The sequence below is a fragment of the Drosophila gunungcola genome, unplaced genomic scaffold (assembly GCF_025200985.1).
Source record: "Drosophila gunungcola strain Sukarami unplaced genomic scaffold, Dgunungcola_SK_2 000157F, whole genome shotgun sequence".
Classification (NCBI taxonomy): Eukaryota; Metazoa; Arthropoda; class Insecta; order Diptera; family Drosophilidae; genus Drosophila; species Drosophila gunungcola.
In genome coordinates this window covers 70,419-97,849 of record NW_026453318.1, presented here as the reverse complement: position 1 = coordinate 97,849, position 27,431 = coordinate 70,419, and the positions used below count along the sequence as shown (strand labels likewise).

Genomic DNA, 27,431 nt, shown 5'->3' with positions numbered 1-27,431 from the left:
GAAGGGCTGTAAGGCTGTAAGGCTGTAGGGCTGTAAGGCAGTCGAGGCAGCCAAAGAATGCCAGCAGTCGGTCAATTGAAATGAAATGAGCGGGGAGCGTTGCCGTCGAGTTCTGGGCGGCCCCTGCACGTTTAGCTATTTTTATGGAGTTCCCGGGAATTGTCGCTGGCTACGTCGTCGCTTGGACCTCGTTCTGTCGAATCTCGAAACGTTTCTATTAACACGGCCCATGGGGCATTGTTGCATTGCATTCGGCATCCGTTTATACTTTGCCGACGGCTGGGAAACTCTCGTCGACCGAAACCGAAACTGAAAACTGAAAACTGAAAACTGAAAACTACAAAATTGAAAACGGAAAACTGTCAACGCCGACGCCAAGGTGGTGTTGAAAAAAAATGTCTCCCGTTTGCAGATGAAAAGAGCATTTCCTGTCCACTCATGAGTCCATAACCCCAACACATTGCTCAATGTCAGGGGTTGCACAAGCGGGCAAAAAACTAAAAAACCGAAAAATAAAAAATGAAAAACCAGAGCTGACCTTGCCGACGGCTCAGCAGCCGCCAAAGGGGAGCTTAGCCAAAAGCAAAACCTTTCGGGCCATTGCGAAACACGCGGATCGTTAAAAACGGTTAAGCACTTGATTTATGGGGTGTTATAAGGTGTTAGACCTGCCCAGGTAGAAGTTGAAGGGAGGCCGATGCTGCCACATCAAAGTCCGCCAGATCGACCTACTGCGGTATGTTGCTAAAACTTATAAAGTCTTACATTTGGAGCAATTTTTCAAATCATATTTCCATTGGGGCCAATCGTATTTAGGATATTACAATTAATAATCAAAAGATTTAAATGCTTGTTTTAAAGGAGTTTAATTTGAATTGGTAATGAACATTCCTCAAAAGAGCAGCAATTCTGTTAGATTATAAAAAACTATAAAGTATTCAAGAAATTTTAAGACCATACGATTTTATATACATATATTACAACTTTTTAAAAATATTTTAATTTAATGTAAAAGCAATATTTTGTTTATAAAGAGTTTTACTTAAATGAGACGGTCAGTAAAAAAAAAAAACTTTTAAAGTAATTTCAAAAAACCATTCTGGTATGCTTTTAAAATTTATAAGGTTTAAAATTTATATATGAGATAAGACTAAATACTAGTTTTCAAGATAAAAAAAAAATAATAAGGGCGTTTAATGTTTATTTTAAGGATTAGTAGGTATGTAATTTAAAAAAGCCATTTTTGTATGTGTTATAATGTTCTGTATGCTGGTTAAGTTGTATAAGATATTACAATTTATTATCCATGGCTATTAAAGTATGTTTTTTAATCCTTAAGTTTGTTTCATGCTGAATTTCTGAGGAAATAAAAACACCCTGATATTTAACTCTGCGAAACATACATCAGCAATGCGTAAAACCAAATAAATATCAGAAGTTTTTTTTTGTGTTGTTAAATGTTAAATTTTTTTATAGAATTTAACACATTAAAATATAGCCTAACGAACAATGGTGCATCTGCAATATGTAAACTGAAATAGGTAGTGACCATTTCCTGAGCTCTCAACTTTTTCGGACTGTTTATTGAAGTCGTGTTTAGTGTGCTAGTTATAAAATATTCAAATAGCTATTAAAAGTTTTGTTTTTTTTTAATTCTATGATGTGTTTCATGTTGAAGTGCTTGCAATTTGTGATTTGTTGAATTTCGCCGAACTCTAACCTTCAGTCCGATGACTGTTTCTTGATCATGACGGGGGATTTGGGCGTGAAATGTGAATGGCCGAGCTGATGCCGTGGCATTGCATAGTTCTAGGCTTGCCGGGGCTAATTCTGCAGAGGGGAGCGTATCCCCATGGGCTTTCTTATCGCCGCCAAGTCACGTCGGCGTAATCGCGCGATAAGCGCACTGGCGAGGTCGCAATCAGCGCCTAAGAGGCGGCAAGGGTTCGCCTCGCCCGAATTAGATATAATTAAGCGCTGCTGCAGGCCATCCGTGGCAATCGCAAATCAGCGGTGGCAGTGGTGGCAGTGGTGGCAGTGGTGGCAGCGGCAGGAAAGCTGCTGGGGAGCAGCCGCAACAATAACCACAATGATGATGGCCAAAAGAGGAAGTTAATCCGTGGCCATAATCGCAGCATAGCGCCACAGCATGAGGCAACCTCTCGGAGTGGAGTGCCAGAAAGCCAGAAAGCCAGAGTGCCAGAGTGCTGGGGCTCCATTGAAGTGTCAGCAGTGCCACACATTGCTGGGAACCCCTCTGTGCGCCGGCGAGGGTGTCTCCGATGGCAATCTCGGTCTGCTCTACTCCACGCTACTCTACAGCTCCGCAGGGTCCATTGGATCAACCGGTCACGTCAACAGGAGTCTTGTAAGTATTACAATATCGCATCATCAATAATATTGAAATTAAGTTCAGTGTACTAGCTAGACCTTTAAAACGTTTATCCATAGCTATTAACTTCATAGGCGTACCAAAAAGGTCAAAAGTCCATACTTACCGCCAAAAACGTCAGTATCTTGGCTATCAAAATGCAAATAATGGTTCTAAAATGGAATGATATACCTCGTTGAAGTCGTAATTCAATAAGCAACAAAGTGCCATTCAAACCTAAAATTTTTTCATTTTTTGTATTTTTGCAAAAAAAAATGATGTAAAACCACTTATGAAAAAACTAGAAAATTGGCCACAAAAATAATTTTTCAAAATCAAACGAGGATCATTCCTTCAGTTGTGGTTGGCGTTTTTGGCCAAATTACAACCAAAAACTTAATATAATGGATTTTTGTATGATTTCTTACACTGACTTGTTTTAGTATTTCGAGCGAGTCATAGTCATAGTTTTAAATAAATTCCTTTGGGACCTAAGAAGTTTATAAAATAATGTTATATATTCTAATTTGTCTATATATATATATATTAAAATCACTATCATGATTTGTATTAACATTTTCTTAATGCTTAGCAATGATTAATACATTTTTGGCATAATTATAAATTTGATGGTGTGAGTATTATTTACCTTTTTGTTTAACCCTAATTCTTTCTCAAAAACTCAAGGCATTCGCAATTCGATCTTAGCTGCAACCATTACTGTTGCAGCTTTTGCAGACAATGCCAATATAAATATTGTGTAGCACTTTAACATTTTAACAATACAACGGCAGCGGCAACAATAACATGCGATAGCAACAACAACTGCTCAGAGCCATAATAAACAAACAATTACGGTTTCATTTTGTTGCAGTTGCAGTTGAAGTTGATGTTGCAGCTTGGTCATGTTGGTGTTGCTGCAGTGGCACTTTTGTCGCCGGTTGTCGCTGCCTGCAAGTCTCCATTTTGGCTAGCAGTGCCCTGCCCCGCCCCCCACCCCCTTACCCCGCCCACCAGGGGGCACCGCATCCAAAGATTGTTGCTGCAACAGCAGCGGCAGCAATTCTTGTGGCATTTTGTGCGATTCACGCAGCGGGGAGTCAAAAATTTCGCACAAAGGCTCGAAAAAAAGCTGCAAAAAAAGAGGCACACTGATAAGAGAGAGTTGCAACAATGGATCCCAACTTGCAGCAACAGCAATAACTTTGGGGCAATCATGGGAAGCAAATCGCTCTGGCCTAGGACAGTCTGCCATTCCGCCCCATTCCTCACTCTCACTCTTCGAACTCGCCATGGAACTCCTTGTCTAAGTCCAACTAATTGCGCCCGGCACTGATTACTCATACGCCCCCATGTCGCCGGGTAGAGGATTACGAGTGTGCGAGTGTGCAGCATGTACCGCAGCCACTTCGGCAAAACGAACAATGACACGCGAGGAACATGGGACAAACAAGACAAGAGGCCGCAAATATTTGTTAAACTTGACACCAAACAAAAGAATTTTACCGAAAGGATTTGAATGAACCGAAAAAGCGAACAATGTAAGCGCTGCGGCACCGCTGGAATGCGCTGGATGCAGAGCGGTGGCTCAGTGGTTCGGTGGTTCGGTGGTACGGTGGTGCGGTAGTGCGGTAATGCGGTGGCTCACTGGTGCCCCAGTGGTGCGAGGAGGCACACCAGGATGGAGCAAGACGGCAAGGCAGCAAATCAAACACAACAAATCGCCAGGCAAACACCGAAATCAAATTGTACAGCCAGGCAGGCCAAGTTGCACAGTGGGCACAGTGGGGCAAGAAAACGAAATTTCCTCAATTAAAATATATGAATATAATAAAAATAAAAAAAAAATGTTATAGAACAAAACATCTTGAAGATACATAAATCAAATTCCAAATTATACGCACAATCCTTACACCCAGAGAAAAACGGCATAGTAAAATTAAACATTAAACTATTTGAATGTAACATTGTTTTTCAAAATATAAACTTATTTAAAATAAACGAAAAGCATGGAAGGTTTATTATTATGAAAATTTAGATTGAAATTTATTTTTTATTTAAAATGAAAATTTTTGAACTTAAAAAAAAAATCAAAAGTGTATCACACTTTGATTTAAACAAAACACAACTCGGGGCTAAATCGTTACCGAAAAAATTTAACTTAAAGTGAGAATATTTGAATTTGTCATTTTTTTCCTTGGGTGTATATATAGTAAGTCGATGGCCCTAGCAGCTAGTATTATAAGTTCTTATGTTAGCCTTAGTTTTGGTAACAATTCTAACATAAAAATAAATAAAAACACATTTTTTATCAAGGATAGACCCTTTCCAACCACTGTGGCAGGGAGCTCGAGTCTCGAGTCTTGCGTCTCGGATCTTGGCTCTCCGTCTCCTTCTCCGTCACCGTCACCGTCACCGTCACCGTCTCAGTTTTGGGTCCCTCCAAGTGCTGACGCGCGCCGATCCTGGGCCGCCGGTCGAAAGGAGCAGCTCGCTGGCTGGCTGGCAGCCCGAACCTAACGCAGTTATCAAAAGCGTTGAATTATGGCCGCGTTTGGGCTGCCAGCTAAATGAGCAACACGTTGCTGCTGTTGCTGCTGTTGCTGCTGTTGCTGCTGTTGCTGCTGCTGGTGGCTCGTTTTCGTGGCGCTATCGCATTTGATCTCTCGTTTGCCGGCTTGCCGGTTTCGCCGGTCCCTGGTCCCTGGTCCCTGTTCCCTGTTCCCGATCGACAGCGACCCGCAGGCTCTGGTTTTTTGGTTTTGGGTTAGGGTTTGGGTTAGGGTTAGGGATAGGGATAGGGATCGAATGAGCAGGGAGGGGGGAGGGGGATAGCCAGCTAACAATGCCCATGATATCATTCATTTCTCATTTCGGTTTCATTCATTGAGCCAGCCAGCTCGGCCAAGTGTCGCGCCGCCGCCGCTTCAGTCTAATTTCATAATAAGAAACATCTTCAGGCACACAATAAACGAGCGCGCACTTCGTGTGTATTTCTGTTTTCTGTTTTGTGTTTTTTATTTTATTTATTTTTATGGCCAACTGTGGTGGAATGCCGCTGGAATGTCGGACGTTTCCGGTTGGCCCAGAGGAAAAAAAAAAAAAAAACCGACACAAGGGCTGTGGATGGGGATGGGGATGGGGGCGGGTGGAGGGTCAAAGTTCCAACGATGAGTCAGTCTGTCTAGCGATTTGCATTGTTCCAAAGCTTACGACCCTTCCTAATTACTGTCTACCCAGTGATGAATGAAATGAATCCCCATAGATCGAAGTTGTCTAAATATTTCCCCGTGCAGATCTGAACAAAGGGTTGGGATGAGGCGGCGTTATTTCACACGAGCTGCCTGACGACGGTTGATGGCCCTGGCAAACAGGGCACATCCTGAGATGGAGATGGAGATGGAGACGGAGCTGGAGTTGGAGATGGAGTTAGAGCTGGAGACTCCGTGTTGCTCAATGTGTTGAAACATGAATGAATCTTGTTCACAATTTGGCAACAACACGTTTAGCACGAAACGAGGCAAAGCGAAGCGAAGGACGACAATGGCTCAAACAAGGTAGCCCCTTTGCTCTCAACTCGACTCCACTCCACTGCACTCCACTCCACTCGCCTCGCCTCCATCTACCATCTACCATCTACCATCCACCTTCTCCTTTTCGTCTCGGATCCATTGTGATCACGGTCCTCAAGATGGGGAACAGAACAGAACAGAACCGAACAGAACCGAATCGAACCTACCCGGCTTTCCTGTTCGGCGGCGGCGTCGCGTACACAAATTATTAGCAGCCCGTCTTTTGCCGGTTCGGTTGCCGTTCGCTGGTTAGTAAAACATCATGTCGCTGTTAAGGGTACCAGGCACTGGGTCAGACAGGGGACTCTGGCGGGGACTCTGGAGGGGAGCAGCAGCCTCTGTGGTCCAATTTGGAGTCGTCTCCGTCCTCGTCTTCAGCTTCAGCTTCAGCTCCAGCTACAGCTTCAGCTTCAACTTCGCTACCATTGTTGTTGGGCTCGGCCGGCGGCCAAGAGTCGCAGTCCGTAGCTGGAGCTAGAAAATTATCTGCTTATCTTGTCTTGTGCTCGTTTCGATCGGCTGCTTATTCATGTTCTCGTGTCCGAGAGCCTGGTAGGCATACCCTTACCCGTTCATCGGGAATAGCTGGTTGGGCAAGGGGTTTGCCCTCAGTAGGAGGTAGATTGAGTAGAGGGGTTGGGGGTCAGTACGGTTAGAAGGCATTTCAAATACCTTTGATAGAAATTATTATAACAAAAATATTCATAAAACAAGTGTTGCATTTATCATGTTTAATTTACACATATGTATTTACAAGTATGTTTCTGTAAAACATTGTAGACCTTGTAGACATCTAAATGCATTTGTGGTTGATTTCAAATACTATAACAGCTATAAAATATTATAAAAAAATTTTTAAAAGAACATTTAAGCATTTATCATTTTAAATTTAAAATAATTTAAACATTTGTAAAATATTGTAGATCACAAGAGTTGCAAGACTTAAACTTGCATTCCGTGGTTGCTTTCAATTACTAGACTTTATATCGCCATGTAGAAAATAATATAACACAAACATTCATAAAACAAGTGCATTAATCATAATTAATTTAAAATAATTCATATTTTTGTAAATCATTGTAGACCTATTATCAAATACTAGACTTTATATTTCCAGCTAGATAATATTTTAACAAAAAATATTTTAACATAGAACCATTTATTATTTTTAATTTAAAATAATTTATATTTTTTAGACTTACAAAGTTTTCCTTGTAGACTTTTAAGGACAATAAATGTTTTTTTTTTGTTAAATTACATTTTTTATCCAGCCAGAAAATATTATAACCAAAATATTTAAACAACAAGTGTTTAACTGAACATTATTGATATGTAATTAAGAAATAATGCGTTGTTATCTTTAATACTTGGCCTTAGTGAAATGCAAGATCTTATACGGCTTAATAAGTGAATAAAATAGTGGAATTTATCATATTTAAATAAGAAATAATTTATATGAACACTGTGACCATACGCAATTTTTAATTAATTTAAACTATTTTTTAAACTAAGTGAAGATGGTTTTAGCTTTAAACTTGAAAGTACATTCTATTCTAGCGTTTCTAGGCATTTTCCTTTATTTTGTAGCTTTTTGAGTTAACCATTCAAATATCTTAGACCAGCAAGATAAACACCCATTCAGATTTCGAACTAATACTAGTTAAACCGTTTTCTCCATCAAAAGTGTTTGCGATAGGGAGTTTGATTGTGGCATAGTTATAAGTATATCCCTACCGTAACCATCAAATATCATTTGCCAACAATTTAATAAAAGTTTTCAAGGCATCAAGGTATCTCCTAGTTGAAAAAAGCGCGCTGCCCATTGCTCCTACTTGTTGTGTGTTTAATTTATGTGCTCGACGTGACACTTGCCAAGGGGCCCATGGTTTTTGGTTTTTTGGTTTTTTGGTTTTTGGTTTTTGGTTTTGACATTTTTGGCATTGGTATTGGTCGGTGGGTAAGTGGTCAGTGGTCGGTGGTCGGTGGTGAATGGTCAGTTGGCCAACGGATGGGCCGCCTAATATGCGACAGCCGCCGCCTGTTAACACATCGGTGAACCTCAAAATATGAAAACCGAAACCGACACCGACACCGAAACCGCACTGAAGCGAGCCCCGTCTTGGGTTCTGGGTTCAGGTTCTGTGCTCTGTGTTTTGGGCTCTGGATTGTGGACTGTGGACCATGGAATCGGGAATCGTGGACCCCACGCCGCTGTGCGGTCCTCCTACTCCTTTCTCTTTCTCCTTTTTTTATTTTACTTTATTTATTTTTTTTTTTTTGTTTTTTTTTTGTAGCTGGGACCCTAACGAGGTGTCCAGGCGATGACGACGACAATGAGGATGACGATGGCGATATTCGAGCCACTGGCTCTGCGGAGCAGTGAGAGTGAGACAAGCTGATCCTGGGCCGGTGAGCCGGTGAGCTGGTGAACTGGTGAACTGGTGATTGAATTTCACACGTGGCTTAGTGTCCGCCCGCATTAAGCACGTTTGGACGGTCCGCAGACTTGGGGACAGACAGACCTGCAGACAGACAGAGTGAGGAGGAGCCTAGTTTGGTGGCGGAAAGGAGATGCAGATATGTATGCAAATGTAGCCCAGGGAAAGGGGGCGAAGTCGCCATCTTGGCTGATCTCTCGCCATCTTGCTGCACCAGCAAAAGTACCAGTACCAATACCACCACTACCACCTCCTTCAGGATTCTCACTCCCGATCCTACTGATCCTCCAGAGCCATTGTTCTGCGATGGCATTCCGCTGATTAGCGAAAAGGGGGGATTTGAAGGTAAGAGCGAGAGTGAGAGAGCCACATCCTGGCCCCTGCGTATGAATGAGTTATTTCGGACCTAATCGCTCCGTTTGCATCTCGACCAACGACAAAAATGCCTTCGCCTCGTCTGAATGCCAGTGCCAGTGCCAGTGCTCCAGCCAACACAGCCAAAAACTTAAAAAGCCAACCAGCTAAGAAGCCAACAAGCCAACAACAAGCCAACTTATGCGACACAGCCACGTTTTGTTTTTAGCCTCTCGGGCTGTCGTCCTCCATTTGATTGAACTGCTCAATGAAATATGCAAATTTGTTGCCGCCGCTTAATCAACTGCAAGGCCTCGGCAACAGGCTGAGATTCAGATTCGGCCTGGGCTGGCATGGCCTGGCCTGGCCTGGCCTGGCCTGGCCTGGTCCCAGAGTTTTGCCTTTTTGTGCCTCATCATCATCATCGTCATTGCCATCGCCATCGTCGTCGTCGTCGTCGTCGTCGTCGTCGTCGTCGTCGTCGTCGTCGTCGTCGTCGCAGTCTTCTTCTGGCCAACACATTTTGTGGTCTTTTGTGGTCTTAAATATATCCTGCTGGTGGGTAAATTTTTCTCTTCTCCTTTTCTCAGCTGCGGTTATCGGATCGCGGCGAGGGTAAGTCACGACTTGCAATCCTCAGTTCGGTTCGCAATCGGCAGACCCAGACCCACTGGCCATCACCCATCGCCCATCGCCCATTGCCCATCGCCCATTGCCCATCACCCACTCCCCAGCTGCAGTTGCAGTTGCAGTTGCAGTTGCAATTTGGCATTTGTACCCACATACGCGAACCTCCTGCGAGCTCATCTTCGCCTTCAGCCAAAAGGTCGGGGAATCATCTACTTGTACTCTACACCGAACCGAAAAAGAAGTGGCCTCATTGATATATATTATGGGATATATGATATGATTTCGGCAAACAAGAAATTGCTATTTCGCTTTGACACTTTGGACAGTTCCTGTCTTTTGGCACTCTCAAACAGCTGTATTTTTATAATCACTAAGAAGCAACAATGGCAAAGTGGTTCCAACACCTATCGGCTTCAACTTCTTGACATCAATTTAAATCCACGGGTCTTGGCACTATTTTATACTCTTCAATATGGTTTTGTAAACTTTATTTTGTATCTAATACTAGTCTTAAAATCATCTCTTAGCTAATTAAATGTATATTTATTATTTTAAATATATATATGAATACTTGAGGGCATGCCACACATCACACATCTTAAAACCATATCTTAAGTAAATCTTAAAGTAGTCCCAAAACAATTTTTTAGGTAATAAAATTTATTTTTAAAAGTCAAAGGATTTTATTTTATTTATTATTTATTTATTTCAACACATTATTATTAATTGGGACAACAGGCTAATTAAAATATTTATAAATAAAATATTTCATTCAATAAATGGATAAGAAATCTACACTATTTTTCTTTGTACACATAGTAGTAGTCTTGACATTTTCCTGCGCTTTTCCCAAAAAGGGTATCAGGTGTGCGCTGCACTGATCTATGGCCGACTTTGGACTCTAATTGAACTGTTCTTGCGTCGGCTAATTACACTTAATTGGCTTTGCTAACAAGTCGCACACCGGCCACAATTTGGCAACTCAATCAAGGCATCAAAATGTAATTGAGATGCAGATGGAAGCTGATGCTGAAAACGAAACTGATGCTGTGACTGAAATTGAAATTGAAATTGAAATTAAGAGTGACATGGCCTAACCTTCAGAAATGAAATTCAACGGATCCCGAAACCGAATCCGATACCTGCCACGCCCCCTTGCACTCCCCATTTCCCATGTGCCATCTATTTATGCAATAAGATACAAATGCAGATGCAGATGCAGATCACAATGCAGTTGCAGATACAGATACCGATACAGATACAAATGTGAGTGACTGGCAGATTGCAGCTATCGATGCCGGCTTAATATTTGCGTTTGTGGCGTTAATTATAGCCCGGACCGGGCTGAGCCGATTGTTTATTTGCTCGCAGTTGGATGTTGATCAAGGGGGGGCAGAGTGGGGGAAATGGTCTGACAATTGCACTGATGCCTGTGCTGCTGCTGCTGCTGCTGGCCGTGTAATTCCGGTTCGTGCAACGATAATTATATTAATTTGCCATTCGATGGCAAGCAGTGATACCCGATACGGTATGCAGTTGCACTACCACTATAGTTGCACTACCAGTACCAGTCTTGGTTATCAATTTCCCACTTCGTCTGGCCAACTGGCTATCTGGTTATCTGGCTATCTGGCTATCTGACTATCTGTCTATCTGACTATCTGTCTATCTGAATATCTGGCTATCGAACTATCTGCATGGCATGGCCATTACAAAACAATTGCGTTTTGAGGAAAATCAAATCACGTATGTACATATGTGGCCCAAACAGCTGACATCTGTATAATTATGCGAGATCAGGCAAAACCGAGGAAATGGATTGCATACAGTACTTGTACCTTTGTCATCCCGAAATCAAGTGCCAGGACATTCGATACACTGATGCAGGAACTGCAATTCAGCGGATTCCCATTCCCAATGCCAATCCCAATCTCAATCCCATACCCATTGCGGCGCTGTCATAAAGACTTCAATGTGGGCATTAAAGACAGATACGGAGCTTCAGATACAATACCAGTCCCACCCTTCACCCTTCACCCTAAGCCCCTCTCCCCTCTCCTCCTCTCCTCCCCTTCCCCCTTTGACCCCCTATCGACTTGTCTGTTGGCTGCGTGTAAGACAAATGAGCACTCAATTATCGTATTTCTGCTTTGGCCTCTGCTTCATTTGTCTTCGCATCCCGAGTATCTGTGTGTGATTTTGTTCGTAGCCCAGCGTGTGTGCGTGTGTGGGTGTGTTTTTTTGGCCAGGTCTAGGAAAGGGTATCCAAGTAGCTAAAGTTAGAACATCCTTGAGTTAGAAAAAGGGACTTCAAGGTTGTGTTATTTATGGGGGGTTGAGGGTGTTCCGAGGTTTGAATGGGTGGCTTATTAGTAACCAATATGGGAATTTCTTTGGAAGGTTCTTGCTAGAAGGTTTCCTGCAGGAGGTTTTTGCACAAGGTGCTTTTCTATGGGAGGTCTTTCAAGGAGATTTTTCTCTGCAAGGCTTTTATCTAGGAGATTTTTTTTGAAAAAACGTTTTAACGAAGTGGATAAGTGGTTTTCTTGAGAAGGTTTTCTTTATATTTTACATATGAGTTTTTCTGTAGGAGCTTTTCTGCAGAAGGTTGTATTTAGGAGGTTTTCTCTGGGAGGTTTTTTTTAAAATGTATTTGCTCTGGAAGGTTTTGCTTTAAGAGGTTTCCTTTATGATTTTTTGCCTAAGAAGGTTTTCGTTAGGAAGTTTGTCATATGAGGTTTTCTAAAGGATTTTTTCCAAAGGAGGTTCTATTTAAGAGGGTTTCTCTGCGGATTTTTATAAGAATTTTTTCTCTAACCGGGTTGTCCACTGAAAGTTTTTCTCACGGAAGTTATTTAATTTTTCTCTAAGAAGTTTTTCATTTGGAGCTTTGTTTTAGGAGGTTTTATTTAGGAGGTCTTTTCTTTAGAATGTTTTTCTCTGATAAGATTTCTCCATAAGGTGTCCCCCTGATAAAGGACAACAAAGGACTTTCGAAAGTTTTCCCCTGAATGACGGGATCACCACTGTATAAAAGACTGCCTATGGGAGAGCCAGACCAGGGAGCTCTCGGGTGGTCCCCTTTTATCGATCGCCTGCGGCCAGAGCCCGATTCTTCGAGGCTCCCCACATAGAGCTCAGAGTTTTTGTCCCCGGTGCGGGACAGGTCCTCTTCTCCCGCTCCGCCTGTCAGTCAACGCTTGTGTGAGGCGAAGCAAGGTGAGGTACAAACCCCCTCCTCACCCCCCATCACCATTTCCATCTCCATCTCCAGGAACCATGCTTCTGGACCGCTGGACCGCTGGACTGCTGGACTCGGCTGTCCACTCATTTCGCTCCTCTTTAAGCAGCAAAATGCGGAATTATGAATCGGCATGTTTTACATGTGCGGGAGGTCTTGTAAGACACACACACACACACACACTCACACAAATACAGCTACAGATACAGATACAGCTACAGATACAGATACAGATACAGCGTACCTGTCGCTCAATCCTGAAGCCTTGGAACCTGTTCACCCGTCAAATCTTGAATTAAATGTTGTGAAATTGTACACTTCAAAACGAAAACAAACGGGGACGGGGTGTATGGATCGGATCGGTTTGGATGGCATAAGAAAGGAACTATCATTCTACATAATTATCGTGGTGGTGCGGGGGTTATTCTGTTTTTCTGTTTTTTGTTTTTTGTTTTTCATGTGTTGTTCCATCCCCGATCCTCAGATGCGATCTGTTTTGTTCAGTGCAATTACTATACATCCCAGCCTCGGCGGCACTCATTGTGTGGTCCCCAGATCCCCGATGCCGTCTCTTTCTGCAACTCCATTGCTGGCCGAGATTAATGGCTGCGCATTAATCAGCCGTCGGCGAGCGGGCGCCATCAACACTTGCAGTGCTTCCTTAGGACTTCGCTTTACTCGACTTGACTTAACTTCACTTCACTTCATCCTGTGCCCCAGCCAAGCAGCTCTCCATTCTCCACACTCCACTCGCCACTGTCATTTGACACTTTCTGCGGTCAAGCCCAATCAACGAGCAATCCCAAACGGAGGCGCCATCGCCTCCTTCCCCTTTTTTTTTCTCGACTCCCGACATCGACATCGACATCGCATTACTTCCACGCCAGCTAGCTGCCCCTGAGCCTATGAAAAGTAATAACTGTGGGAACTGATTTGCGGTGCCGCTGCTGTTCTTCCACCCCCCCTCCCCATCCCCTCTCGACCTCACACTTCATTGCCGTTTTATTGGTTGAAAATAAGTTAATAACATGGATGCCGAAGCCGAATGCGATGCCGATGCCGCCGAGGCTCCAATATCCTTCAGTCAGCCATAGCCAACCCCCCACCCCCCCTTCCCCAGCCCTCTTCTTTAGTCTTTTGGCGGAGAGGAATAACAATAAGAATAACAATGCAACAATATTGCCAGTTTGCAGCGGAAGCTGCTGGAGGAGCAGCTCCTCCTTCGGGCCCCCTTTCAACAGCTAAGCCAAACAGGCAAAGTATATCATCACAGCCACCTACGGATGGGATCTGGGATCTGGGGATCTGGAGGGACGGCAACTGCGGCTGCGACTGCGACTGGGATCCTTCTTTTTGGGATCCGATCCGGCAATTGGCGGCCGATGAGAGAGCAGCGCCGCCACCGCAGCAGCCACCGCCTTGGGCGATGATCATGGGTGTGGGTATGGCCATGGGTTTGGGTATGGGTATGAGTATGGGTATGTGTATGGGCAGGGGATATAAGAGGGGGCTATAAGCAGGGGATATAAACAGGGGTATGAGCTTAGGTTAGACGCCGACACCGCCGATAATGATGAAGGTGTTGGCGATGATGATGCTGATGACGCGAATGCGCCACAGCCACAGCCACAGCCAAAGTTAAGACTCCACCCCAGCCCCCCTACCGCCCCCTTCTGCTCACCACGCCCCTGGCCCGTTTTGTGCTCTACTTTTGACCAGGCTTAAGCGTTCCTCAAACACGCTGCTATCCGGAAATGGTTTAAATAGTTTAAATGAACAAGAACCAGGGCTTACAGACAACAAGATAAGCCAAAAACTTAGAGGTACAAGATTTTTATGAATAACAAAAACCATAAAGTAATCTTTTTAGTCTTTTCATAAAGCGAATTTAATTTACAAACTTGTTTAAGTCTAAAAAGTTACATATTTTTACAATTGATTATAAAATTTAAAGAAGTTTTTCATTAAAGTTAAACTATTGGTTTGACATTAATAAGCTCCTAAAAAAAGTCTAAAAAGTCGTATCATTGGTAAATTAATAATTACTACAAAATATGAAACAATTAACATTAATTAGGTTTCAGCTCCAGTATATGTTTATGTGATGTCTTTGTTTTAAGTTCATAAATTATAACCGCATTACTAAATAAATCGAATACTAGCATTTGACTCAACTGAATTAACCCAAAATGTGCACCCGTGTTGGCCATCAACAAAGCCACCTAGACGAGTTCCATTGGTCATGGCTATTCCCCTTGGTGTAGGGCATTCGATGGGGCTGTGCGAGTGGCGCCGGTTTGCGATGCGCCGCCGCCGCTAAATGGGATCAGTTTTGGTAACGAGTTAACGAGTTGATTTCACTCCAGCGATTGCCGCCGCCGCCGCCGTCGCAGTCGAACCGGATTAGCAGTTGCATCCCCGCCGCCGACCACCGACCATCGACCACCATCCATCCACATATCCATAGCCACATCGACAGCCACAGCCACATATCTATAGCCACATATCCACATCCACATCCACATCGACATCCACATCCACCGACCGCCGACCGGCTCCATCTTTGTCTGCGTCTGCGTCTGTGCTGTGCGGTGGCCATGGCCAATGTCTACACAACAAGGTGACGGCTCATAATGACGGCTCTTGGCTCTTGGCTCTTGGCTCTTGGCCATGGCCAAGAACGTGAGCACCGATGGGCCGGGCTGCCACGGATCGGCTGGGATCAAATCGGGCTGCGTTGAGGCGTTTGCACCTCCCATGGCTGAGGATGAGCATGAGGATGGGTACGGGTATGGGTATGAGTGTGAGTCGCCGGGTATCGCTCCCTTTAACAGCAGCACTGTGAGAAAATGTGGCATCCGAATTTAAAAACAAAATAAACAGAAACACGCATCCTCAACACAAATTTAGCTTGCATTCATAAAAACCTTTTGTGCAACTTATTTATCAGAAGATCTCGTTATGTAGACTAAGAATATAAGGTATCATGTTTTTGCTTAAGTAAAATAAAAATAATCCTTTTTTTTTGTTTTGTCAAAGTAAAATAAATTCCGGAAACTTTCAGCTTTGGTAAATTAACTTAATCATCAGGTCTTTATAGAGCCGAAAAGCATTACAGATAATCATATGACTAAGACTAAGAGATTTGGAGCAATACGTAATAATAAGAAATCTTGAACAATAGCCAGAAACCAAATTATATAAATGAAATCAATGTATTTGATACAGACTTACCAAAATTGCAGTACTTTTCTTGCAGTGCACTGTACCTTTGATGGTCGCTCCATATGCATCCGTCTTCCAGCCCCCCTCTCCGCCCCTCCTGCGACGCTCCTGTGGCTCCGTTTTTGGGGCTTTGTCGAGGGGCGTTACCCGGTGATCATCACGCATTTGCGCCACCCCTCGGCCCAACCCCCCCTCCCCGTCCGTGGGGCAACCGCTACCCCCGCCGGGGCTGCCTTAATGGGTGTTATTTTGTTTTGCCGTAAATATTTTTGCAATGGGCGCTAATTAAGTTTGGCTCTTTTTGGGCTCTTTTGACTGCATCCTTCGCACTTTGTTATGTGTGAAACTTTTAAAATTCGTTGGGTCGGCAAAGATGAAAACAGCGCCGTGGCATCCCCTCAAATTGGTGGGCATTAAAGGCCCCGCCATCCCCTTCGCCCCCCTCTTTGCCACCATCCGCAGGAAGTATCAACACGGCCGGCTATTAATCTTCAATTGCAAATTGCTCATACGCCATGTGGCAATGCGAGCGCTCTATGAATGAACCTAGTGAGTAAATGTGTGTAGAACGATGAGTAAAACAAAAAAAAAAAAAAACCGGAAAAAAACCAAACCTTGCGCCCTGATACTGCAGCCAATTTCATTAGCCGTAAAATATTTGGTATTGTTTTCTCGCCCCGCGATTTCGCTGCTTTTATGACTCACTCACACAACTCACTGCCTCATTCGCCTCCCGACTTTGCAGCTTTTAGTTGCTGTTTCAAATCGATTGGACAATAAATTAGCATTATGCGGTTACAGCCACTCAAATTCCTCGTGATGAGCTGGCAGCATCCACATCTCGTCGACTCCGGCGGGTTCAAAGTTCTCTGCGGGGGCGAAACAAAAAACGGGGAAAACGGGGACTCTTATTAGCAACTACTTTCCACAGATTGCGATCACAAGACATTTATACATTGATTTTTATGCCCACTCATTTTACGTACGATTTGGTATAATTGCGATAACATGACTCGAACTTGTTGGAAAACGGAATTCATAAGTGATCTTATCGGCAGCACACTCCGGAAGTTGGTGTGCCACCGTTGTATATTAAAATTATATCAACGCAAATTCAAATAAAAATGTTCTTTTAAATAATCTTATCTGATTTGTGAGCCCTACAATGTATTATATTTACATTATTTGAATGACTTGTTATCATTTTTCTTCAAGAAAACATAGGTTTGATATGATTTTAAGTGTTACATTTGTTTGAAACTTAATACATTTTTTAAATATTTCATATTTCTGTTATTAGCCCGATAATATATACTTTTTATGTACTTAACCTGCTGTCTTATTAAACTGTAATAAAATAATTTACTTTCCAATTCCAACTTAATTAAATTCTTCTCGAAGCATTTGAGCATTGTTTGCACTCGGTCTCGAAATACTCTTAATAAGTCACTTAAAATGTAACATTTTGTGTACCTTAAAAATGTACAATAGGTATTAATTTAGTTCCAGATAAGAATCGAGAAAGTTATTCCCCGTTTAACATTTCCACTGGACACCTGGTCAAGTAGTTAATCCGCTTACGTGTCACGTACTATGCCTTTAAAGCTATAGTTCATTCAAGTTTTTTTCCACCATACAAAATCTCCGACACTAGCCAAAAACATTTCCACTATGTACATTGTTTCCCTGCCATGTTTTCCCACTGAACTGATCGCAAGTCATGCAATTGCCATTCATTTAAATCTCGCCGAGGGACACAGGGTTTCCCATGTGCCGCACTCGTGTCTCATTTCACCCCCACATGATCGGCGGCAAAGACGTCATATATTACTCATACGCCACCGCCATCGACATACCCCAGTAGTCATCGCCATCGGCTGTCATGCATTAGCCATTGGGGTTTTACACTAACGCCACCAAATATGATAATGATTGCGATAATATAGACAACGACGGACAAATTCGAGGACCGAATACCCAATTTCGGGCATTGGACAGTGCCAATTGGACAGATCAATACGATAAGCCAAAGTCAAAAACCAATAATACGCGATCGGTACCAGTGTTCGACACAATAGTTTAAAAATAGCTCGGCTCAATCATGACAATGGCTACAATTCGTCTGATTGACCGCCCGCGGTGGGTGGTGGGTCGAAGGGGAGGAGATGGGGAGGAGATGGGGAGAGGGGAATTGGGGGAATTGAGGCTTCAGAGCGGTAAACGGCGACATCGCCGCCACTTGTCCATGAGAAACGATGAGCGCTCAATAACTTTTCGATTGATCATGCTTTTGGCGCGCGGTGAAATTTAGACCGCGTTTTCAGGTTGCCACGCCCCCACCCTCCCCTTCCCCCAAATTCTGCGAGCGGACCCCTCGAGCGGCAACCATGAATGAATCGCTGTGTTTTAACGAGCGTAAGAGCTCGGCAGCGAAATCTTGTCGTCATTGCCGTCCGTCGGCCGACCCCGCGTATGAGTAATATTCTTGCGAAATTGAACGGAAATAACTGAAATGCATGTTCAGTATTTGCGGGGGTTACATTACAATCCGAATCGGAATTGGCATCGGCATTGGCATCGGCATCGGAATCGGAATCGGAGAACCGGAGAACCGGAGAATCGGAAGTGGCAGTGAGTGAAAGTCATTCGATAAGAGTCCACATTCTCACTCTTTATTATTTTTTCTCGGAGACCGGCAAATGAAGTGTGTTTTGTTTATCTGCGAGCGGGAGAGCCAGATAGCTGGGGCCTTATAGACTGGGCCTTATCTGGCCGAGATCGGCCCACCTAACGATCGATCAACTGCTCCACTCGGCTCGGCAAATGTGTCATGCGCTGGAGAGCGCTAACTGGCAATGGCAATTGAGTGCTTCGCGTATTTCTCGCCGTGTCGAAATCTGGCTGGCCTAATCAATAACTAAACGGTTTTTTTTTTCACGGCCATAAGGCTGGGTAATATGGGCCATAAATCTATTATGTTCGCAAGAAGCTGGCAATAAATTGCGTGGCATATTACTACAAATGGTAGGGCGTGACTAACTAAGTAGCACTTTTTAAAAACATTTAAATATATTTACTATCCTTAAAAAGTTGTATTCTATTAAAAATATACTTGAAATAATGAATTCAATGTTTATTTAAGTGTTACAAAAATTATGCCAACAATTAAATACAACCTTTTTTAATTATCAACTATTTGTAATATTTTTCGAACATTATTTAATATATAAAAAAATTATATAACAATGACATCAAATATAAAATATTATAATAATAATGGCATTATTAATACCTGGTAAATATTTTTAATTATTGTAATATTTTTATAATAACTATTTAAAATAACTTAAGTATTCTGCTTGACAACTTTCATTGTAAGCCATTCGTTTTCTTTGTTCCTAACTAACTTAAACCAACCTTTTTGTGAAATGATGTACCCCTTCCCTGCATGATTTTGTGGCAAGTCTATCCTGGTTTTTGCTGCTCCAACTACAGGGTAACCTCCCGTCCAAACGCACTTGTTCTGAGACATTATTTGCTTGTCGCTCGCACAGCTGTGTTCTTTTATGGCCTTTTCGCTTTGTTTTTGGCACTCGGCGAATGTTTTGAGCGCTTTTCTTGCGCTGCCCCAGAGATTGCACACTCATGACGGCCGAAGCGAGGCGCTCACGTCCGTCGAGAGAGGCTCTCCCGCTCCCGCTCCCACTCCCGCTCCCACTACCGCCGCCGCAGCAGCAGCTGTCTCTCTTCCGCGAGCGAGGGGACCGGCAGTTGGGCGTCCGCCTCCTCATTAGTATGCTCATAGTAACTGAGGAGTTCAGTCCAAATAGCTGGGCTGCATGCGAAAAAGAAAAGCAGATCAAAAGAAAAGAAAAGGAAAGGAAGACGAGAAAGCCACTCCAATCCAATCCACTCCACTCCTCTCCACTTCACTCCACTCCACTCGACTTCACTCCACTGAGCTCTCGGCGGCGGGAGCGCTCTCTACGTCCGGCTCTCCAGAAATTGACTGCGACTTCAGCGACTTGCGACTTGCGACCAACTTTGACGGCGGGCGATTCGATCGGATCGGAATCAAATCATAGCAGACAGTCGAAGGCAGCGCGTCGACACTTAACGCGATATAGGCTCTCTCTCAACGAAAAATACAAAAAAAGTTCGCCAATTTGGCGTGTCCGCGTTTGTTTTGTTTTGTTTTTTTTTTTTCTCTTTTTTTTTCGTTGCATTCTGGAAGTTTCCTTCCGCAAAAAAAAGAAAAAACTTCCGGCTAAATAAACCCAAAAAAAAAGTGTCAATTCTGAAATTTGTGCGAAATTTTCAGCCAGCGATTTTTATGTAAATGGTAAGTAAAAGTGATTTGTTTGGTTTAAGTTATAGATTACCCCAATTGTTTTTGTAAAATGTCATACATATAATGGTCAAAAATGGCTGATAAAGATCAGAAATAGTTATTCACCAGCAGGAAGCGGGATCTCGAACTCTAGCTTCCTGTGACTCTGGCTGCTTGTGAATCACAACATTATCAGGCATCCAAATGCAAATTTGTCAGGAAAACAAACAGACAGCTTCCAATGGAATTTTTTTTTTTATATACAAATGAATCACAGAATGTTTGGAAATTACAGTTACGAATATGCATATGTTTTTAAGGACTCTATGGTTGGTGGTTCTTTGGGGCTGCCTGAAAACCTTTCAAAAAATCGAAAAAAAATAACACAAACGGCAAAAAAACGAAACATGTGAAATTAATTTACACGTTCCCAGCGCAACAAAAAAGAAAAAGAGGGGTAGGGGGTGTTTGGCAGTTGGTAGTTGGTAGCCGGCGAATGGATGCGTCAGCGTTAGAGGCAAAAAGCGACAACGATTTGGCATGGACAAGGTCCGGAGGAACAGGGACGGGGCGATAAAGCCAAAGAGAGAGACGGCAGAACGAGCGAATTTCACAAAAGTTTGCAAGAAAAGTCAAGTTCGTTGACCATAATGTCCAGTGTTGCCCACTAAATTAGATACAGATACAGATACAGATACAGATACAGATACATGTGGATCGAACAGGGCCTACCCCACCACTAGTACCAATAGTACCACCTGCCAATGTGCCAATCGCACCATCGACCTCCAGCTCCCGACACACGATGATTCAGCCAGAAAATGCGGCCAAATAAAGAAATTTATTTTTAATTTTAAATAATTATGTCAGCCAGATAAGGACAGCAATAGCCATAGCAATGGCAATAGAAATGGCAAAAGCCAAAAAAGCGCGAACGATAACAATAACAAATCACGCACGCTTCGGGCCCCCAAACAATTGCGATAATATATTATATATAGTATATTGTATACTATATGTATGCCCAGGCGGGAATCCCCGAAAGCACTGCCAACAATTATCATCATCGCCCGCCCACTCACACATGCACGTGTTTTCGGTTTTTGGGTTTTGGGTTTTGGGTTTCAGTTTTTGTTTTTTGTTTTGGCTTGATATTAAGCAAAAGTGGTGGTAAGGGGAGATAATATATAACCAGTCGGTTCGCTTCAGTTTGGTTCATACACGCGTCCGTTAGTCTTGACTTATGGTAATTGGCGGGGAAGACATTTGGCCATCGCTGCTCGTGCACCGAAGCCCTCATTTTGGCCAATTTAGAGGTTTAAAAATATCACTGAAAATCGGCTAGACTGATAGATGGCTAGATAACCTGTTGCGTTTGCTTATGCTAAATAAGGTTTATGGTTTGTGCGCTTTGGCATTAAAAACCCTTTTCCATATCTTGTATTTGGTGTTGTTTAGACGACAGCTGCCCGCCCGCTCGACGTCAGCAGGAGCAGGAGCAGCAGCGGCAGCGGCAGCACAACGGCCAGCACAAGGGCACCCACCACGGTACCGCCGCCGCCGCCTGTGGATCGACGTCGTCCGAACCGAATCATTTTGCTGGTAACGCTGGCGCTGATCATGAGCCAGCTTCAGCAATTCACCACCTCCGGCGGCGGTAATGGCGTCTCAGCTGCCACCACACTGGAGACCATCCCCCTGAAGCATCTGCAAAAGCGCAGTGCAGCCACTTTCCGGCTGCGCTTCCAAAAAGAGCTAAATGCCAGCAGTACGCATCTGGAGTGGGAGAATACCTGCGGCCACAAGTGGACAGGTCTGGATGCCAAGCGCCCTCGCCAGGCCAAACGCTGCAAGAAGCGACAGATGGTAAGTTTTTCGCATTGGAAAGCCCATTTTTGAAGGACCAAATTCAATGGACTGCCCCCAAAAACAGATCCTGCAGAGCCTGCAGAACGAAACGGCCCGGGAATTGAGGAATGTGCAGGCCGAGGACAAGGCCAGGACCACCACCAATCCGGATCAGCTGGCCACCAAGAACTTGAAGGCCCTCAATATCATGAAGAAGCGACGGTGGACCCTGCACAAAGTCAACTACAAGTTTCTGCCGCGTCTAAATGCCAGCAGTCTACAGGTGAGCCAAATACATGACTTCTAATTCCCTAAGTTCATTAGTGGGGTGTGAAGAATCATTCCAATCAATGATCATTTACAAACATCAAACATCAAACACCATAAAGTGGGCTCTTCTGTTGCCAGGGAGCAGCTTGATAAAGGTGATAAAAAAGAGGGTCACGTGAGTTTTGCGTAGGTGCAAACAGATCGTCACAACTAACTGCTAACTGCGAGTGGATCGGTCATATGAGTCCGAGTTCGAGTTCGACTCTTGGTAATCGTGCCAGTCAAGGCGAGAGTAGTCACTAAAGTTTGGCATACTAACTAAAATAATCACTGACATTGACACATTTTTAGAAGAACTCCATTTTGTGGGTGAGAAAATTTAAAAGCTTATTGCATAATTTCCCTTAAGCACTTAACTTTTCGATCGCACCTCGCCGCGGTTCGTCAGCATTAGCCAGCATTTTGGGACGCCCCATTAACCGTCGATTTGCATTGGCAAACATTAACAGCGCGAGGGGAAACATTAGCAATCGATGCCATAACCGCAAAAAGATTAAGAGCAAATTGGAGTCGCGCGCTCGCTTTTTTCGAGTATCGTTTATATAGATAGACCCCCCGAATAACCCCCCTCTGCCTGCAAATCGGCCTTGATCCAAGATCACGTTTTATGGCCCCTATATTGGATCGATCCGATTTGAAACCGAATCAAAGCTGAAGCTCCCGACTCAAAAGTTCAAACCAAAAGCCTCTCATTTCGAAGTGGATAATTCGTTGCACAAACAATAAAAATTCAAGCGTCACATTTTATTTACACTTTTGACAAGTAAACAACAACAAACCGGGAGCTAATGAAACTTTCAATTGGATTCGCCATCGATATCTGAATTATATACTATTGTGCTGATGGATAGAGGAAAATCATGAAGTCGAGAGTCTGCAGTGACCACACAATTTCATTTAACCGATGTGTGTAACAAACGACTGGGAATTCGGAAATAGTTTCGCCCTGGCATGGGAAATGAGCAAGCCCAGCTGAGGAAAAACCCGAGGTGTTCGATAAGCCAGTGAATAATGTTCGACGGTTCGGTTAGGTGGGGCACGTGGGGCAAGTGGGTAGGCTTAGGAATGTGGGAGCCAGTATTTGCGGAAAAATTGACTAATCGTGGAGCCGGCTTATCGTAGCCAACGGCGGGTTCAAGTCAATACGACGTGACCACATGACACCAAACCAAGCCGAACCGAACCAAAACCGTACCCCGAAAAAGGGTTTAGCCCACATCTAGGCGAGGATCGACATCCGTTGAGGGGGTGGATCGATCGAGATCGGTTTGGTTCGACTCTAGTTCCATCAACGTGCTAATTTGGAGATGTCTGGGAAAGTTTCGTGCAAGACAGAATTATCTGCAGATAACCAGATGAGGGTAGTTCACTTGGCACACTCATAAACGCTTTTATTGTGGGGGGCGGCATAAAGCCAACACCTTGACCACGAAAACAGCCGACTCACCGCAAGTCAGCCAAGTGTGGCATTCGGGGTACAAATGTCTCAAAGGTCGACTCCCAGTTTGGAGTATTTTCTTATTACCCGTTCTGCTAAACTTAGCCAACGCCATCATAGTCAGTCACCAATCGCTCCATTCAGACACTCATTTGCCGATCCACTCAATCGTCTATTCAGGGCGATGAGCAAAGTTTGGCTTTCGCTGAAATTTCTTAATTGTCGTCATAGGTGGGGAAAAGTACCTGAAACTGAGACCACACTTCAAGAAATCAGGGGTAATTAAATTGAAATAAAAGGCTTAAGCCTTTGAGTATGTAAATGATATATAAAAGGCTTAACCCTAGGAAAAAATAGAAAAAAATCGTTTTATTTTAAGACTTAATTTTATAATAGATTTTACATTAAAAAAACCCGTTCTATAAAAACTTTTTCACTCTGTTCGCTTTGACAAATAAAAGGTGTAAGCCTTGCGGTTTTTAAATACAAAATAAAAGGCTTAACAAAAAATCATTTCCTTTGAGGACTTAATTTTATAATAGATTTTAGTTCATAAACTTTAAAATAAAGTGTAGAAACATATAAATGAAAAGTAAAATTTTAAGGTTTTGATTCATGAAAAAAAAGGTTTAAAGTTAAAATTAATGAACAACAAATATATTTTTTAAGAAAAAATTTTTAAATTTATATTAGCTAATAGACTTTAAAGTAAAATCGTTTCTCGCTCTGTACCAAGCTGCAAACTTGCCGTTTGGGATGTGTGGCTTGTCAATATTTGGCCAATATCGGCTACGTCAATGCCAATTGCGCCAACTAATTGTTGACATCCATCCCCAGGCGGAACAGAGCCCAGAACGGAACTCGATTCGAACCCATCCAATCCTATGACGAGGTGCCAAACCACGGACTGATAGAAGCACTCTATTTATAGGTTGCGATACTGAGAAGCGAGCGGCGGTGGCCTTTTTACGTCACGGCGACACTCACACACTCGCACACTCGCACACTCGCTTATTGGCATATTCAAAAGCGTCGATAGTTTGAAGGAAAAAGTTGAACGTTGATATGTTTGAGCAGTTTTCTACGCTTATTTATTGCAAATGACACACTGCCGTTTGTTAGGCGCTACGGGGATGGTACTGGATGGCAAGGGGGCTATACAAATACGTATACGTGATATGTGATTCATGCCAGCCGAGCCGTGGATTCCCCCAAAACCGAAGCGAGAGCGAGCGAGAGAGGGCGAGTCGCGAGCGGCATGAATGAATAAACGAAGACACGACGAATACGTCACGAGCGAGCAGCCGAAGCGCAGCCGAGACCTCGAAAAAAAAAAGAAAAAAACAGTTACGAGAGAGCGCCGAGCGTTCGGCTCGATTTTCACTTTCAGCCGCCGGGCAGATAAAGTTTTTGTCTCGGGGGAGGAGGGGGTGCGAAGTCAACGCAGCAGCGCAGCCAACGCGGGTTCACTCAACCCTAAACAATCGAACTATAGGTAGGGCTATATGGCATAGTACCGCCAAATATATGCCATATAGATAGTGGGCACGTAGCACGTTCACATATCCAGAGTTTCGTGACTTGTAATACCTTGATTTTACAATTCCTTAATGAGATTTTTATTGCGAGAACTAAGACAATTATTAGGGGTTTTTAATTTTATCAACAACAACCGATTGCTTGGAAAATATTAGAACCAAAACAAAAGCCAAAGGACGTGACTGTGATCTTAAATCATGATGAATATATTAGGCATTTAATATAGATCGAATTTATTTTATTTAAAATACAATCGGAAGAAATCCTTTAAATGTCAAATATCTGAAAACGCAAACAAACAGATGGGTTTTTGTATAAAATTCTTGAAAAATGTTGCTTGAAAATTGAAATGTTATACCTTGTCATAACATTTCTAATCTAATTTATTAAAGAGAGATAAGCAAACCTAGTGGCTTCGAAACTCGGTTTAACTAACATCACATTCTTATTTTTATTATTATAATTATTATTATTATTATTATTTATGTCCTGATGAAGCCAACTAAACGGATTCCCTTTATTTTATTCGCCCATTCCAGCTGAACCTGCGCCATGTGCACCGGGACCTGCAGTTTTATGTGGGCGCCTTTAGCTATTTGCGGCACGCCAAGATGCACTGGGACTACGCCAATTTGCAGGCGGAGAGCGTGCTGTCCGACGAACTGCAGCGGATGCGCGTTGCGGCGAGGCGCGTGCTGTGCAGCGTGGAGGGGGCCATCAATCTGACCAATCTGCTCTACGGCTCCAAGGGCCGTCATCAGCGGCAGAAGAAGCGACAGACCTCGCCACTGCTCACCTATAAGATCATACCGCTCAAGCTGATGGAGAAGCGGCTGCAGCAGTTCAAGACGCCGGTGGTGCAGCTAAATCACCAGGCGACCTTGGCCGCCCGCGGCGAGAACGTGGCCCCGCCCCCCGCCACCAATGACCTGCAGGTGGACGCACTCTTCGTCAAAATGGAGTTCGTCCAGTACCTGAAGAGCATCCGCAAGATTCTCGACAATCAGCGGAAGCAGCTGTGCAAAAAGAAGCCCATCCAGTTGGCCATTGGCATGCCAATTGGCAGCCAGAACCAGAGCTAAGCCAAGACAAGCTCGAGCTCAAGCTCAAGACAACCGGTGCAAACCTCCATTCCACAAACAAAAACAGAACAACAAAAACGAGGCTCATTCCATCAGACATCCTTAATTTATTAAACATCCTCTATTTATTACTCACGCAACACCATAAACACCAGTCACGACGAATCAAAAATCACGAGGAATCCCAGGCTATGAAAAACCGAATAACTATAAAAGAACAATCAAATCAAAACAAAACACAAAATGCGAATGATATCAATATATAGTATATCTAAAGACGAAAGTATATGTATTTTTAGTTTTTTTTTGCTTAGCTGTAAGTCCCATTGTATTATTTATTATGACAACTCTCGCCAACAATCTGCCGAACATTCCGCTAGATTCTAGGTATGCTATGATATAATATGCCTTGTATTACGATGCTGTGATAGTAGTTGATTAAAGCTATATATCTCCCCCGACTATATACACCGATATATATGTTATGTACGATTATATACACCTCTATGTAATTTAGCTTTGTGTAGGTATTAACTTTATAGGAATCCAATATAAAAAACAATTGAAAAAACACACGTATCGAGAGTTTTACTGCTGGGTGGTCGATGGCGCTGATGGCGCCATCATATCAATTACACCCGGGATTAAATATATTCCCACCGAAATTGCGCATACGCCCCGTATTTTTTTTTTTTTTTGGATGGAGAGCCCAAAGGTAAAAGAGAGACATTAAAGTATCCAAACAATTTCCTTTTACGATCGTCGCCGTGGCTTTAATTGCAGCAGAATTACGCGGCATTTATAGACTTGTTCAAATATTTTATGAGCCATATAATAATTCTCTCCTCTGGGTCACCTTTTTTTTCGTATGCCTTTGTCCCTTTGTCAGCTGCAATAATGCACACACGAGATTTAACGACAAGAAATGTTTGTCGCCGCTCTTGATTCTCCCGTCTCCGATTCTCTGTTCGCTGTTCTCCGTACACTGTTCTCCCCTCAACAAATCTCCAATTCTCCCGGGCTTATCGCCATG

The 27,431-nt window shown here is 43.3% G+C and overlaps 2 protein-coding genes across 2 annotated transcripts in view; one reads left to right on the top strand and one right to left on the bottom strand.

Moving 5' to 3' along the window:
* Nucleotides 1-4,968, bottom strand: part of LOC128265801 (uncharacterized) — a 58,360-nt gene extending 53,392 nt beyond the window's left edge. The window contains exon 1 of the mRNA XM_053002020.1: nt 4,953-4,968. The gene's annotated coding sequence lies outside the window, so the exon portion shown is untranslated. The remainder of the gene's footprint in view (nt 1-4,952) is intronic.
* A 14,820-nt stretch (nt 4,969-19,788) lies between these two features.
* Nucleotides 19,789-26,947, top strand: LOC128265797 (uncharacterized). The gene is made up of 4 exons (XM_053002012.1): nt 19,789-20,173; nt 21,620-22,027; nt 22,095-22,292; nt 25,856-26,947. The coding sequence occupies exons 1-4, from the start codon at nt 20,171-20,173 to the stop codon at nt 26,396-26,398; spliced, it is 1,152 nt and encodes a 383-aa protein (XP_052857972.1). The 5' UTR covers nt 19,789-20,170; the 3' UTR covers nt 26,399-26,947.
* The last annotated feature ends 484 nt before the right edge of the window (nt 26,948-27,431 follow it).